A 17,661-nucleotide genomic window follows, 5' to 3' on the forward strand; every position below is an offset into this window, starting at 1 on the left:
GTTTACGGGCTCCTTCTAGATAGTCTTGGCGTCTGCTCTGGCCAGGGAAGGAAAGGTTGGGAGTTTCGGCGTTCTTTCGTTGCTAGGTAACCGCCACAACGGAGCATTCCAAAGTAGCTGGCTCAAAATTGGAGAATTCTCATGTAGGTCCTCTAGCCTTCCCTCCCTTTCTTGCCCCGGGACGAATTTGTGGGATCCTAGATCTAGAGCTGGAAAGGGCCCCAGAAGCCATTTAGAACAACCCTGTTATTTTACAGATGAGAAAACAGGATCTTTGAGGTTAGGGGATTTGCAAAAGGATACACGGGGAGAAGAAGCCAGGTGGAACTGGCACTCAGAGTTCTCTGATTCCAGAACAAGTTCAAATGTCTATGCCTTTCTATATTCTTCATGTTTACAATTTTTTAAGGCACACTAATATTCCATACCATTCCTCTATATACAATTTGTTTAGTCACTTCTCGACTGATGGGCATCTATTTTGTTTCCAGTTCATTTCTCCCACAAAAAATTCTATTATAAATATTTTGGTATTTTGGTGTTTATAGAATGCTATTTTTTTTGTCAATGTCTTCTTTAATGTATAGAAAACCTCTAAATCACCAAGCATGGATATTTTTGTCACTTTGCAAAATCCCAAACCGATTTGCAGTATTGTTCCAATTTAGGATTCTACCAATAATTTATTAATGTACCTATCTTTTCTATAAGCCCTCCAACCGCTCCAAATTTGACCCTCTCATCTTTTATCATTTTTACTCATTTTGGGGAGGGGGTGGAGAAAAAGGTGAAACCAGGCAACCAATAAATAATAATTTACTTATTTGTGCCATACACCGTTAGTGCTAGAAACCTCAGGATCATTTTAGAAAAAGACATTTTGATTTACCATAAAAGGTTTCAAATAAAAAAGAATTCTCAGTTTTACAAAATGCTTACATGAATGTGCATTATCTAGAATGCATAATTCCATACCCTTCTCAGACAATTTATTTGGTAACAAGATTTTGAAAGCTCAAAAGGATTACATTGATTAGTCTTTGCTTTCCACTTATTCATGTTTCACTCTACTCAAATCCTGGATAATGATAATTTTGGCACTGGAACTTATTTTTGATAGGTAAAAAAGACAAAGGAAATGCATGTTATTTGCATAAATAGCCATAATGCTTTAGGTTTGCTCAAGTTTTCAGTGACATATGAAATCTTGACAGCTTCTTGCAGGAGCAGAAAGAATGTGTCCTAGCAAGAGTGTTTTAGTGACAAAGAAAGTTTTATCCCAACTGAAATTGTTAAAAGATTAGAAATAAATTGCAGTTAAAAAAAAAGTTTAAAGTATTGAGATTTTTTTCTTTCAGCTATCTAAGGGTTTACCTTGTTTCATTTAGTCATTTAAGTACCATTATGCACTACCTAAGTGCAAAGCATTCTTGTGAGGTACTGAGAGGAACTACATAGATGAATAGAATTCAGATTGTACATAGAAGACCTTGCAATCTAGGAGAAATGATGAGTACATAAGCAAACAACTAGTAATTATATAGTGATTTAATGCTTGCAAAGTGCTTTTTGTTCCTTACAACAACTCTGTGAGGTAGGTGCTATTATTATCATCCTCACTATACAGATGAGGGAACTAAGGCTGAGAGATTATGTGATTTATCTTAAATCACAAAGATAGTTTGAGGATTATAACTCAGATCTTCTTGACTTCAAGTCTTGAGTTCTATTCCCGTGGCTCCTCAGCAGCTTAAATATAATGCAAAAAGTGTGATACTACATAGGAAGGGGGGAAAATGCAACTATGACTTGGTGGTTAATTATGACTGAAGGGATGAAGACTATGAATTTGGTTATCACATTCCTCCTAAATTTTCTAAAGGACAGATATTCTGAGTTCTTTCAACAAATGTTATATGCGTTATTATAATCTCAAGTCAACAATTTTACCTCTCAGTTTCAGCTTTCTCATCTGTAAAATGAGACTTAAGATGTTATGTTTTTGAGGCCTCAGCCATCCTCGTTCCTTCCTTTGGACTTACTCCAGCTTGTCAAAATCCTTCCCAAAATATGGAATCCAGAGCTAGGCTTATGTATATGTAGACTAACAAGGGCACAGTTCATTCTAATGTTAAATACATTTAAAATTTTATATCCAAAAGGCTTAAAAGGGATAGAATGAACCAGAACAATTTATACCTAAGTGGATTAACTTCCATTTTGAGATATGTAAAACAATGAGAACATAGCTCTAAAACTTTTGAATCAAGGCAGTGGGAAAGTGGGACCTGGTTTTAAAAAATGCCTCTGTAATGTTTTGGTGGCTGATCTGATACAGTAAAATTATAATACTTAGGGTTCAATTTTTAAACAACAGCACCACCTGCTGTCTACAAAGAAAAATGGGATGCTTTAACTTGCTAAGTGTTTTGAAAGAATCCAATTTTTCTCATATGCTTCAGTCTAGTTGGGCTTGGCTTTATCAGTTGTATGCATATCTTGCTTTTTTTCTTGTTTATTTTTAAGACTGAACTATTGAATATGTAGTTCACTAATGAATATGTAAAACCCATATTTGAATACTTTAACTTATGATCCATTTTAAAGTATTATTTATTTATTTAGGTTGATTTCCTAAGGTGATCAAGGAAAAATGAAATTATATATATTCTAAAATATTTATAGCAGCTCTTTTTGTGGTGGCATGATGAATATTTCAGCCAATCTGAAAGAAAACAAAGAGGCATAGCTCCAAACCAATAACAGGTTTATTGAGACACTGGTGTCTTTCAGTAAAGCTGGGTCATTAGGTTTCCTCCCACCTAAGACAATTGGATGAGTTTTTCTCCCTTGTTTTATACACTATTATATCATTTAAGGCCCCATCCCCCATATTCAACCACCAATCCTAGGTCCCACTGGGCAGGAGGCTCATTCAGGATAGATGGGCAGAAGGTACCTTTAGGATGAATAGGTAGGAGGTTCATTTTCTAGCAATGATTGGATGCTATCTTTGCTCAACTTCTTATTGAGCCCTGGTTAGTTAGAATAGTCTTCAAGCTGATATACTGGGTCACTACCTCATAGTCCCAAGAGGTCCAAAGACCCTCACTCCTCCAGATGTGCTCTACATAGCTATTTCCAAGGCCCACATCTCTCATCATCCTGACATGCCTTATATTGGTGATGGCGAACCTTTCAGATACTGAGTGTCCAAACTGCAACCCTCATGCCACATGTGAACCACATCCTTACCCCAGACAGAGGAGGAAGGAAGCGCTCTCACTGGGCTACTGGGCAGAGGGAAGAGTGAAGTGAGAAATGTCCTCAGGTGTGCATGGAGAGGAGAGCAGCTCCCTCTGGCATGCTCTGGCACGTATCCCATAGGTTCACCAACATGGCCTTATATGGTTGATAGTTACAATAAAAAGAGGAAGTAGCTAGATTTACTGCATAGGTTTAAATTTTTCCTTATAAAATGAAATTATATTAATCCTACTATAATTCTATTACTTACTAATTAATCATAGTCCCAAATTAATCACTTCCTTTGGCTATATATGATTGATTGTGATAACTGGGATCTTATTTTAAAAGAGTTAGGGGGCCAAAGATTCCCATTCCCTTCAGTGGCAAAGAATTGGAAACTGAAGGGATGTCCATCAATTGGGGGATGGCTGAACAAGTTGTGGCATATGTGTTCACAGTGACAATAATGAATCAATAAATGATCAACTGTGAATGACTTTATTTTCAACAAGGTTGTCCAGGACAACTCCAAGTGACTCATGAGCAAAAAGGCAATCCACCACCATAGAACGAACAGATGAAATCTGAATGCAGTTAGAAACATACCATTCTTCACTTTATTTCTTCCATGAGTTTTTCTCTACTATAAACAATGTGTCTTGTTTCATAACATGACAAACTGGGAAATAAGTATTATATGATAATATATGTATAACCTATATCATATTGAGGGAGGAAAAGAAAAAAATGAAAGATTTTTGGACACAGGTAATGTGAGAATTTGTTTCTTTTGGATAAGCTTATTTATTATATAATTAGTATGTATTATAGATATGGTTTATATTATTATGAAACATATTATATCATGTTATATGTGAAATAATAAATATAAATATAACTTTTTTTCAGAAGAATGAATGAATAATTTTGATACTCCTTCAGCAATAGGAGATGCTGTATAGCTAGATATATACATCTGTCTCCCTTGCTGCGTTCAAGGAAGTAGAGAGCCCAGGCGTGTCTTATCCCACACCTTTTTTCCTTTCTCATGAACCCTGGACCTGTAACCTTTAGTTCTGGGTCATGTTCCTAGGGCTCTTCACCTGTGACCTGTTTGGAGCATTCATGCAACATCCAGCCATGTGACAAGGTGGGGATGAGCTGGAGGGAGGAGATGTATATATAGTAAGTGTCCACCACTTAATGATAAAAACTTGTCATCATAAGAAAATGCACCTCTCTCCTTTACTGCATACAAGTAGTGAGCCCTGGGTATGGTTCTGACTTTCCTTGCCTCTTCACCCACTCTCAGCAATTGACCATTTCAAGTTTATGCTGTCCTTGCTCTTGAATGCCTTGCTCCCATATCCTATCATTGTTGATCTTCTGCCAAACCTCAGCTCTGGATTATTTCCACCATCTGCCTCCTCTGGTCCCACTTATAATAAGCAAAGTTCAGAGAGGAAATCCCACAACTTTGTGCTGACTAGGTATGTTACATGTTCATGTTATCCCGTCCTAAACAGGTCCCTTAGTGCAGCAAAAGTCCTTTTATTGTTCTCTGATTAGCCTCAGATAAACTATTCCAAACATCTTCTCTCTTGTAGTCTTTCTTCTTCCATTTTCATGTCAAAGCCCCTTGGCTTCATCCTCTATTCTCTCTATTTTATCTCAGTTTCTGTTAAAGAAGTGGCCCTTCTCCTTTGCTAGGCTAAACATCTGCACTTGCTCCCATTGCTGCCCATTCTCTTCAGTTCACTGGATCTTCAGTCATCCCCCCTTCCACAAACACCTCCTCAATGTATAGATAAAATCTGCTCCTCCCTCTCATCCCCACCTCCTCACATGGCTGGATGTTACATGAATGCTCCAAACAGGTCACAGGTGAAGAGCCCTAGGAACATGACCCAGAACTAAAGGTTACAGGTCCAGGGTTCAAGAGAAAGGAAAAAAGGTGTGGGATAAGACACACCTGGGCTCTCTACTTCCCTGAATGCAGCAAGGGAGACAGATGGAGAATCGTGCGGGATGATCTATACGTGGTCAGACTTAAGAGTAGAAAAGAAGCTTTAAATCTACGCCTTTCTGCTTTCTCTCTTTCAAGTGATTATTAGTAAATTCTATGGAAATAAGGACCTGAAGTTTTTCATTTAAATCTAACATCAGCTATTTATTACCCACTGCTTCCAAAAAATATTCCCTCTCTCATTCTAAAACAACCCTTTACTAAATGGTACCATATCCTCAAACTATCATACTAAATCTCTATTTCCTAGCCAAATCCCTTGAAAGAATTGCCACTGCCTACACTTCCTTTCCTCTTCCTTATATCTTAGCCTTTTCTAATTTGAGTTCTAATCTCATCACTCAACTGTCACTGTAAAGTTACAGTGACTCAATTGCCAAATCTAATGGTCTTTTTCAGTTCTCATCCTTCTGTATCAGTATATTAGTGAGTGGAAAATGAAAAAACCTAATAACTTAAAGAAGATTAAATGTTCTCCCCAATCAGAAGAAATGCCACAGACTTATTCTAGGTCATAGCACAGAATGGCTACTTAGCAAGGATAAAGTACTGGTTCAAGCAGAGACGATCCTCTTGTCTCTATAAGAACTGCTTCCAGTCAGAAGGCTGTGTTGCCTTGCGCCACAGAGGAACTTCCATCAAATATGAGGGGCATTAACCCCAGGTGGACTAGCCCTTTTATGTCCCAACAACTGGCAAACCATTAAAGTAGCTATAGGCCTCAGAAACAAGACTCCTTGTCTTTTAGGGAAAAATTAGTCCCGTCTAAGTAGCTGGAAAACTAGTACTCTTACCATAAAAGCAAAATCAGATCACAATTTTAATTATACATCTTTATTTTATTCTAAAAATTAAATCAATATGGTACAAAAAAATGAACACCCATGATCTCCCTGCTACATTACAAAAAATATTCTAAATTGATTATCAAGTCACATTGTGGCAACAAAGAAAAGTTCTGAACCCTTAGGAGCTACTGAACTGTTGATAAATATAAAACTTGAACAAACTGGCTCACAGTTTTTGTTCAAATTATTGGTGGTTTTTGTTCATACCAGTTAACTAGCAGACAAACTCATTTTCAACTTCAAGTACAAAGTCAATATTCCAATCTTGCCATTTTTACAATTCATAGCTTTGAGGGAATAATTTTTTCTTTAAATAATTCACTAGTTTGGATCTTGACTGGAGAGTGTCAACTTCATGATATGGAATCTGTTAGAAAAATAAATATTTGTCAAAAAAATTACTCCACTTGAAGAAAGTAAAGATGACAGAATTCAAATAGCAATGCTTTTAGACATTAGCCAACAACTAATATTTGCATTTTTAAAACAACTATTTGTTGGAAACCTTGGATGTAAAGACAAAAAGCAACCTTCCTTTTTCTTAGGGCATTTATATTCTATTGTAGAAGACAAGGACATAGGGATTAAGATATGGATAGAGTCTGAACCAGTGGTTTGGTTCCATCAGAATAGATAAAGAAATGCCCTCTAGCAATGGAGGTCAGCAATTTATTATAGTTACTTGTCTGGGGTCAGGCAGTCAGTATGTATTTAAGGCTAGGCATAAAAACACAGTTCTTATGGACTCAAAGCGTACACACATACACACACTCACTATAGAGAGAAAATTAAAAGTAATTTTGGGATGGGGAGAGCACTAACACCTAGAGATCAAGAAGAGTCTTTTAAAGAAAGTGGCTTGAGTTGTCCTTTGAAAGAAGCTAGGGTCCTATGAAGTAAAGTTGAGCAAGGAGAAAACTCTAGGCATAGGCAGCCTGGAAATTCAAGATAGACTACTGTTAGGGAGAACATTAAGTAAAGTCAAAATGAAAGAGATGTTGTGCTGCACAGAACCCGAAAGTCAGGTCAGGGTCTGACTATGGAGCACCACGAAGCTTGTTGTTGAGCAATCTGGCTATCTTTTAGCAAAGTACTTCACACTATATAAATGTGATTTATTATGGGAGTTATTATTCTTTCACAGGCAACAAGTAACCATTATGATGGAGCATTATTTTATGAAGAAGATTCTGGTGGGGTACCCTAAAGAACAAAGGACATACTAGAAGGAAGAAATGTAGAAAATTCTATAAATGTTATAGAAACCTAGAAAGGTTAGAAACTTACTGGTCTATACTTCAGTCCCCACAGATTGACCCTCAACAATGAGCATATATCTAGACATTCAGGATATTATTGGCTTGTTCTTATAAAATATATTTTAAAAAATAAGTATGGTCATGCATATTAAGTGGGGGTAAGGTTTAATAGCTTTAATGGGTCTAATTTTGCTTTGTTCCAATTAATTTCAGAAAGATTTGCCAAAAAAAAAAGTGGTATTGTATAGTGTTCAAAAACTCTTGGTAGTTGAAATTTGAAGTAGAATAAGATGATGGTATAGAGAATACTATTATTAACTCTACTATATGTGGAAATTCTAACATTTAAGAAAATGATGAATTGGGGATGATTATTCACATCATACAAGGTTTATATATAGGGTTCATTCCCTGCTACAACACTTAAATGTATTTGGAAAGACAAAATATTAAGTCAACAAAATTTTCACAAGTAAAAATTATTCAGAAATGGAAATTATTTCCATAAAATTACTGAAGAGGAAAACATAATTCAACAAAAGTTCAATTGGTACATTGTTCATAAATAAAACTATACTTAACTAAATGGATTACTTATGGTAGTTGAATGTCTCATTATTTGAAGTGACTTTCTTGAACCACTTGGGAGTTCCATTTAATAGGTTCAATAATATAATCTTAAGTTGAGAAAGAACATTAAATGGCAAAATGTTAAATCATACCTGTATAACTTCATAACCAAGTAATCGTAGATGTCTTTGTTTAATAACTTCTTTTCCTAATAAATTGTGGCTATTCAAACAAAATCTCTTTGGATCATCAATGCAAAGTGCTAATCTATAAATCAAACAAATATGACCATTATCTTTTTAAAATGCCAGCTGATTTCTGTAATACTATACATTTCTACTTATAATTAAGTAAGTATGTAATTTTAGAACTGAGGTGAAATATTAGATCAAAAGCTACGTGAGATCTTATGCCACCAAAAGTTAAATTGGTTTTCCCTTAATAAGAGTTAATAATAATTAACATTTATGTGGTACTATGTACTTAGCACTTTATATATCTTATTTGATCTTTAGAACCATCCTGGAAAGTAGATGCTCTTATTATCCTCATTTTATAGCTGCTAAAACTGAGACAAATAGAGGTGAAGTAACTTGCCCAGAGTCACAAGTATCAGAGGCCAATTTTGAATTCAGGTCTTAATGACTCTGGGCCTGGTGCTCTATCTACTGGGCAACCTAGTTGCCTTCCAACTTTTTAGCAGAAAGTCATCAGTATTTGTTATTTAAGCATACCAAATTGCTTACATACACATAATTAATTTTAAAACTTACAAATGTTTGACTTAACATTTAATGATTGATGATTTTAAGCAATATTTTTTATGTGTAGTGGCTTTTCCTAACTGTGATGGTTCAAATATGGTAACTATTAAATAAGTATGAAGAAAAAGGAAAGAAGAGTAAAGAGTTTTGGCTTATGGTTCCAGCTCATCATTAACAGGCTTTGTGACCTTCTGTAAATTAAGCTTTTCGAACCTTAATTTCTATATCTATAAAATGAAGGGGCTGGGCTACATATGACCTCTGATATTCCACTTACCACAAAGATTCTCCAAGATCTAGTGAGAAAGAAAATATTGATAGGGATTTAAGCAATTTTCTCGAAATTTCACATAAAGCTTAAGGTATCAAGACATCAATTCTACTAGCATTAGAATCTTTTAAAGAAAAAACATATTTGGGCACTTGCTTTTATAATTCTGATCATGTAAACAACATAATTCTTTTCTGTACCTTTTAAATGCATCTTCATAGCTTGTAAATGGTAATACAAATCCTCCTTCATCTAGTTTAATCTCAATATCTTGTAAAAGAAAAAGGAAAACATCTTCATATATATAGTAGCATCCACAAATAATCTTTTATTTATGTTCTTTTTCAGACTTCCAAACTGTATTTACCAAAGGCTTTAAAAGCTATGACCATAACAATGAATACTAAAGTTTAAATATAGCATTGATCAAATAATTCAAGTCCACAAAAATTTGTTTGGTTTTTTTTGGTTGTATAAGAAAAAAATCCAGCTTAGGTTACTATTTAAGAAAAGGATATCAATATTCTTGAAGTGAAATGCATTTTTCTACTAAAAGTCCATTTTTTTTTAACATTAACTGGTTCTCTGGAAGTCAAAGAGAAAGCTTGTTATGGTGAATGAAGTGCTAGAGTTGAAAAAACTGGATTTGAATCCCAACTCAGATACTTCTTGGCTGTTGGGCCCTAGCCAAATCATTTACTCTCTTGCAAACATTAAAATGCTTTAGTATGTAAGTTATCTGTTCTAATTGGAGGAGCTTAGCAACATGAAAGCAAGTAATATGAATCTTAGGTTTGGGAGAGTATGGTAAAATCTAAACTACAATTATCCCCCCATTACAAATCTAATAGGATACACTCAAGTCCAATGAGGGAATAGAGGTGAGGGAGACAGGGGAGTGGTGTTGACCTTTGAATTCAATGGTGTAAAGAAATCCAGGGGTAGAAACTCTCTCCATTCTATTAATGCAGAATGGCAATCTGAAACCAGTAATATATATTTCAGTTTAATCATCTACTTGATTCTAAGGCCATCTCTCCATCCACTATGCCAAGGCCTCAGATTTTGGATGAATACTTTAAAAATAATTCAACAGAAATACACAGAAACCAGAGTAGTAGCCTACTTATGTCTGGCACATCCCATAGAATGTTTACGAACTCCTAAAGCTATACTGTAACATAACTTCTAGTGAATAGGAGATGTAGGGTTCAATGACTTCTAAGGCCACTTCCAGCTTTAAATCTATGACCCTATTACAATAGGTAAACTTCAGATAATGTTGTCCCAAGATTGTTATTAATACATTGCCACCCAAATCTAATGTAACATTGCAAAATACACCATTCCGGCTCCCATTTATGCTGTCAACTATACCCAGAAGCAGGCCTTTATGTTATGTATCATACCCTCACATTTTGAAGACTATACTGTAGATTTAATTTTCTTCTTGACCAGAGATGCTCTGACTTGATGGCAACACTGAAGATTTCTACATTCCCTTTCTCTATAGCATAACACACATGCTATTCCATTTCACAGTGTGAAGCAAACTACTTTCTGTAGGCTAAGATGAGCTTCAAGAATAATGACATTTTTCCTCTGCTTGATGTTTTCTTTTCCTTCTCTCAGAATCTTTCTTTGTTAAATTTTTAATGCTTATTTTTCACCACTCTGATATAAGTTCCTTGAGGAGGGTTTGAATTTATTATAGTTCTAGACATGATCTTTATTTAAAGATAAGATTATTGGGATCTCAGGTTAATAAACAGATTTTTAGCTTACCTACTGTGTAACAACAGGAAGTTGAGACTCTTGAACCAAAATATATTCTTGCTCCTAAAAGATCAATTAGTCCAAATCTAATAGTTTTATAAAGTAGAAGATCCATAGGGGTCTCCAGGAGATTATGGGGAATGAGAAATGATTTCACTTGATACTGTGGGAGCAGTTTAGGACCCTATAAATTATAAACACACATAAAACAAATGAAATATATAACAAAAGTTTTTAAATTAGGGAAGAAATTGAATAGCGTACTACCTTTGAAAACTACAGTGAACTTTCTAGACTGTGTCATGCTCACTTGCAGAAATGCCTTAACAAAAACAGAACCACAATTGTTCCTAATAAATATTCATCAAATTGTGATAGCTGAGGAACATTAAATTTGATGTAGACCTTATCCCCAAATGAATGTAAGCTCCTTGGAGACATTCTCATTTCTATTTTTGTACTGCCTAAGTCTAAGTATTAAATTTCACTTTAGCATGAAAATTAATAGCACTAATTTTCTTTTGTCTTATAGAATACTGAAGACTCAAGAATTTTAAAAATAGCAACAATGTGGGATAAGTAGAGAAGTCTCCCAAAGTGTCAACACTGAAAAGTTTGCCAAAAAAATTTAATTTCACTTTATAGCCACTTTTTATAGGTGCATCCATTCCATTGTATTTGGTAAGAGAAACAACTCTTAACATTTCCTCAAGTCAGTGTGAATAACTAAAGTCACATATGATCCCCAAAGCTTTCAGCCATGTTAAGAAGGCAAAAAGGAGAGATTTGTGTAAAAATAGAAGCAATAGTTTAAAGCTGTAGGAGCTTTCATGAAAGAGGCTTTAGTGTTGAAAAGCTACTACATTTAAGCATTTCCTAGGCAGCTCTGTGAGCTGTTTCTTCAAAGGAAATGGTTCTTTAACGATTTCTTCTTTGATTATCTCAGGACCTTCCACCTAAAAAGAAGCCAATCTGAAATGTATCTATGAAATATAACCCAGTTTGTAACATATTAAATAAATACCAGAAATTCAGCACCAGTCAAAACAGTTACATAAAAGAATCATAAAATACCCACTGGTCATCCCTATGCTTATTGAGAAATACTAAGCTAATAAATTTTGAAAGATATGGTGAAAGAAAAAGTGCTCAGAGAAGAATAGCGATAAGGAGTAATAAAAACTGACCTCAAATGTAACCAAAGGTTTTCATGGGGAGAATGTTAAACTTTTTTCTTTTTTTTCTATGTTCAAATAATCAAATGGAAATAAACATAAGGCAAAAAAGACTTTGCAGGAGACGTTAAAAAAAAAAAAAAAAAAGAGCAGAGTTTAATCACTAGGGCAATAAAATACTAAAACACTGGTATGAGTTGCCAAGGGAAAATGTGAAATTTCCTACCTTATAGAAGGGACACTCCAAAACCATTGCTAAATAAAGCTGGGTCAGCTGGGCTAGAATTGATCTATTTAAACCTGATTTTTGAGCTGAAATGAAAATCATCAAAAGCAAAGTTATTTTTAAGAGTACAATGCTGACAAAACTAAGAAATAGAAAGTGATGAAGGAATATACAATCACTTATTTATAATATATGACTAGTGTATTTTTAGAGGTTAAACAGAGAATTGCCTAACATCTGAATGTATCCTGTCCTTTCAATCAAGTTATTTTGAAGCAATAGAGTTCTCAGCTTTAAATCTATTCTGAATAAGTCATAAAAGAATTAATGTTACTATAGATAATTTTTTATTACTTTCAAAATTGTACTATCCAGTAGTATTTGGACAACCTCACATAAAGAAATTGCCTGTTATCAATTGTTGTGAGGAAAATTATTTAGTATTAGTTACATATAGTTTATATGGACCTAGCAGGAAGGGCTGTAGGATTCCAAGATGGAATGAAGGAGCAGGAAGTAGGGCTTGTGCTCTGGGAGAGACTCCATTAGTGGTTGGACATAACTGTTGCTAACCCTGGGAGATCTCAGAGTTAGGGAAAAACTGCATCCTGATTCCCTGGGATCCCGAGAGGTGAAGGCTTTCAGCAAGAGGACAAGACCTGCAGAGCTGCACCAAGTGGGGAAGTGGTTTGGGATCTGGTGGACAGCATTTCAAACTCACTCTCTCTGCCTGGGTACCTTGGATCACCTTGGCTCTTGGTAGCCTGTGACCATCCTTGGATTACCATGAGACTCCAATTGCTCTTTAGCTGAGCTGTCCAAACCTGGCTAGAACCAGGTTTGAGGGAGCCTTCCCTGTGACTTCAGTACTGCTCCCTTGGGCCCTGCCTGGCTTAGGTCAATAGGATAGAGTAGTTAAGTCCTTCCCTGCCCCCTGTGTTTTGCCCTTAGGTTTTCAAGTGTAGAATCCTCTATCCCATCCTTTATTTAGTTACCCACAATTAAACTGTATGAACTTTTACCTTTGCCTGCTGGTTCCATAAACCCTGGCCTAGGGTGACCTGGGTGTCTGTTGGGCCAACTGCCATTCTTGTGTCTGATAAAACAGTGAACCCTGGTCTCCCTATCCTGGTTGGTCCTGTCTCTCCAACCCAGTGTGTACCCACAAACCATTTAGGTTATGTTTTAACATCCCTGGTGCCCCATCTTTGCAGTTTTTCCCTAACTCTGAGATCTCCCAGGGTTAGCAACAGTTATGTCCAACCACTAATTGAGTCTCAGAGCACAAGCCCTACTTCTTGCTCCTTCATTCCATCTTGGAATCCTCCAGCCCTTCCTGCTAGGTCCATATAAACTATATGTAACTAATACTAAATAATCTTCCTCACAACAATATCTATATAGTTCTTTAAGCTTTGCAAAGCACTTTCCTCAAGTAACTGTGAGTGGGTATTACAAGTACTGTTATCCTGCTTTACAGAAGAGGGAACTGACCCTCCAAGCAGTTAATGACTTGCCCAAAGGTTATGGAGTTAGTGAACTTGAAAGGAGAAATCTGATCTGGATCTCTGTTGACTCCAGGGTCAGTACTCTTTCTACTACACCAGGGGTCGGCAACCTTTTTGGCCATGAGAGCCATAAACGCCACATTTTTTAAAATGTAATTTCGTGAGAGCCGTACAGTGCTCACAGTGCCGCTCCTGTAACAGTGCCTGAAAAAAAAAAATTGACTTTATGGCTCCTGCAGAAAGAGCCATATGTTGCCAACCCCTGCACTACAACATGGTGCCATTCACATGGTACCTTGTTGTTTCCACATACTAGCAGTATGTAGGTCTAAAGGCATTACTTACTTTGCCCCTGATTAAAAAGATTTTGTGGTTCCCTTACCACAAACAAGATGAAGTAAATTTCACTTAGTCATTTAATACCTCCCTATCTGGCTTCAATTTACTTTTCCAAACTAATTTCATTGTTTACCTTTATCTAAAAAATACTACAGCCCAATCAGATTCAATAGCTATTCCCTGAACCTGACACATTATCACTTCAATCTGTGCGCTCTTGAAGGCCATCCTTTGTTCTGAAAATCTTCCCTTTGTCATCCATACTTTTCAAAGTAATTTTGCCTTTAAGGTTTTAGCTCAGAGGCTCCCTCCTCCAAAATCTGTCCTGGATCCTACCTGTTTATATCCCACCTCGAATTTGCTTTGGGCATTTGATTTTTTTACCTTTTCTTTGCATCTGCTACTCCCTATTTTATAACATACTTACCTAGGCACCTGTCATATAGCCTTCTTTTACCCAAATTAGAACAGAAGTCCTTTAAAAGCTATTTTAAAATCTTTGTATCCCTGGTACCTAGCACAGTGTCTTGTATTGTAGCTAACACTTAATGTTTGCTTAAGGAAATTGATAAAATCTATAGAGGAAAAACTTGTTCCTTCATCCAATAGTTTAAAATTTTTGTTACTGTAGTTATTACTTTTCTTGGGAATATTATATACATTCTATATTTTATGTAGAATGTGGAAATATTGTATGATTTTTAACACTAAGCCAAAAATCAGTATATTTAAGAAACTGTTTAACCCTCTCCTTATTTCAACTAGGCTATAATATCCTTTATCTTTTGGCCATCCTGCCATGCCTGATGAACTCCTTCTTATAGAGTACTTTAAAATTTGCTTTTCCAGTGATGTAAATATGATTGACTTATTTGTGTTAGATATTAAACTGGGGCTTTAGAGATACTATGTTACAACGCCCTCATTTTACAGATAAAAAAAAAAAAAAAAAAAGAACACTGGATTTGTAATCAGAGGCCTGGGGTTCACTCTTGGCTTTTGAAGTTTCAGGATTGTCTCACCAATTGCCTTTTAGATATTTTGAACTGGAGATAAAATAGACACCTCAAACTCAACATATAGAAAAGAGAGTTATCTTTCTTCACAAACTCTCTACTTTTTTCAAACTTTCCTATGACAATCTCAAAAGTTTTCTTCCACTCCTTTTTCTCACTTTTACTCTTATCTTTTACCAACCCTTGTCCCTTCTCACACACAGCCACCACCCTTATAACCTTATTCCTGGACTTTCTAGTTGCTCTCCCTGTCTCAAATTTCTCCCCACTTCAATACAACCTCCACTCAGATGCCAAAGGGATTTCTAAAAACATAAATCTGACCATGTCATCCACCTTACTTAATAAACTCTGGTGACTCCCTATTGGTAAGATCAAATATTAAATCCTCAGCTTAATATTTAAAGTCCTTAACAATTCAGCCCCTTTCCAAGCTTATTACACAGTTCAATGATCTTGAAGCATTTTACAATCAGATAACACTGTCTTTAGGTTGTTCCTTGTAACAAGCCATTCCATTTTCAATCAATGCCTTTTTGCTCTTTCTCCCCGGGATTAGGATGCTCTCTTTCCTCACCTCAGACTCCTGGATTCTTTTAAGACTTAGTTCATATCTCAGTTGCAGAAAGCCTTTTCTGGTTCTCCTCTTGATCACCCTAGTGTCCTAAGATTACCTTCCATTTGCACTGTATATATCTTCTACATACATTTCATTGTTTGCTATTTCTCCTATTAGAGCTCCTTGAGGGTAAGATCCATTTTCAGGGCTTTCTTTGTAACCCCAGTGCTTAGTATAGTGTTTGGCACACATCAAGTTCTTAATATATATTAGTTGACTGACTTGTTGACTCTGCCACTTACTACTTCTGTGACCTATGGCAAATCATCACACCTTTCAGGTCTCAGTTTTCTGTTCTGTAAAATGAAGTACCTGGCCTTTATGGTCCTTTTCAGCTCTAAATCTGTCATCCCATGAAAGTAAGGTCCAAATGTCTCAAATAATAAGGCTCAACAGAAGAATGCAATATGCATATGGAATCTGAAGTGCCATCAACTCAAGAAATCAAAATCTTTGATCAAATTAAAACTTTTTTGAACTATACCTTTCTGCACCAAAAGTAAACATAGATTTTCTATGATGGAAGAAATTGTTTATAAACAGCTTACCTTGTAATTTCTGAAGAAAATATGGGCTAAATAACTTTGCCACATGATTGACTGGGTGGCGTCCAATGAGGGTGCAAGAATGGAGAAGATTCAACAGGACTTGAGGAGGAAAATAAGTAAAACGAGTTCTTATTGTATTTTCAAGCTTCCTAAAAAAAAGTGGAGCATTTGGTGGCTGGTAATTGAGTTTCCCAAATGGTACAATCAACTGAGAAATCTGGACAGGGGAGAATATTTCAGCTTGGCAAACAAAACTTTCTGCCACTGCATCAAAGATAGGTTTTGAAAGAATCAAATTTTTACTGCAGTACTGCATGACTTGGCTGACACATTCAGGATGCATAGTGAGACAACTTGTGGAAACATGCTTTTCCAAGGCTTCTGTGAAAAATTTATCAGTGTAACCAAAGTGTATGAAACCCTCTAAGACCTTTCCTAGCTCTTCACTGGTAAAATGAGGGACAAATCTTACTGAATGTATACAAAGCTTTACAACTAAAGGAAAAGCTTGAGTTTGGTTAAGAACCACCAAGGCATTCAGTACTTGGCTTATGAACTTAGGACTGAATTTATAAACTAATGAAATAGAGACGTTGTTTAAGTGATCCAAAAAATCCTGGTACTGAAACATTTTTCCCAAAGCAGCTTGAAATAATATATAAATTGCTACTATATCCTCAGGTTCACATTCCTGCAACTTTTGACTTTGAAGCTGAAGTATTATCTCTTTTAGTACTGCACAGTTTGGGCTCTGGAGTTTAATCATACTTTCTCCAAGAACACAAAGATTGTGAACTGACATGTGACCTTGCAGAAGTCGATTTTGACACTCCATCATCAGACTTACTAGTAAATTACTTTGGGGATCCACATGCAAACCTGTCAAAGCTTTTAAAGCAGTCACCAGACCAGTGTCCGAAAGATTTGTGGATTCATATTCAAATTGAAAGCATAATGCTCTGAAGACTTCATTCTCCAAGATAGTTTTTGGAACTTTTGGGCCACCTTCCTTCTGTTCCACTTCAAAGACCCGATACAAAGCCGCTGCTGCCATAGTATCTGACAAGGTTTCCAGTGTACTTACAAATTTTAACACCTGTTCAGATGAAGTGAAACTATTTAGCTTCTTATAAAATTTCTGATCATCCACAAGACCATCACTTTGTTCGAACCTTTCCCATGTTGCTGTTTGAAAAAGCACAGGTCTAATTGGGTGAGGGTTAGTCTCTTTTTCTGAGTGATGTTTCTTACAGTATGCATGCTGAAAGTAGACTCTGAATTGCTTTTGTTGCAGGGAAAAATATCCCTGACACATGATTTTCCTGCCTTTCTTGTTATCAGGGCTCAAATATTTTCTCAGACACGTCAAAATTCTGCAAGTTTGAAGACTGGATAAATAAAAATGGGACCTGGGTAAAGTGATCAAGGCCATATGGAATGATGAGATGTGATCAATTGCTCATCTTG

General features: G+C 35.9%; 1 protein-coding gene across 1 annotated transcript; it reads right to left on the minus strand.

Annotated features, from left to right (window-relative positions):
• Positions 1-6,149: 6,149 nt before the first annotated feature.
• On the minus strand, positions 6,150-17,661 carry FASTKD3 (FAST kinase domains 3). The gene is made up of 6 exons (XM_044657873.1): positions 16,195-17,661; positions 12,165-12,250; positions 10,773-10,947; positions 9,188-9,257; positions 8,105-8,219; positions 6,150-6,490 (listed from the first exon to the last, which is right to left on the minus strand). Exons 1-6 carry the CDS (start codon positions 17,624-17,626, stop codon positions 6,398-6,400), a joined length of 1,971 nt encoding a protein of 656 aa, XP_044513808.1. The 5' UTR covers positions 17,627-17,661; the 3' UTR covers positions 6,150-6,397.

This window comes from Gracilinanus agilis, chromosome 1, assembly GCF_016433145.1.
Source record: "Gracilinanus agilis isolate LMUSP501 chromosome 1, AgileGrace, whole genome shotgun sequence".
Lineage (NCBI taxonomy): Eukaryota > Metazoa > Chordata > Mammalia > Didelphimorphia > Didelphidae > Gracilinanus > Gracilinanus agilis.

Coding starts and splice junctions, on each gene's coding strand:
- FASTKD3 (XM_044657873.1), bottom strand. CDS start 17,626: ATGGCCTTGATCACTTTACCCAGGTCCCATTTTTATTTATCCAGTCTT. Junction 12,251..16,194: donor TTTTCTTCAGAAATTACAAG/GTAAGCTGTTTA, acceptor TTTTCATTTCAG/CTCAAAAATCAGGTTTAAAT. Junction 8,220..9,187: donor TATGAAGATGCATTTAAAAG/GTACAGAAAAGA, acceptor TTTGATTTATAG/ATTAGCACTTTGCATTGATG.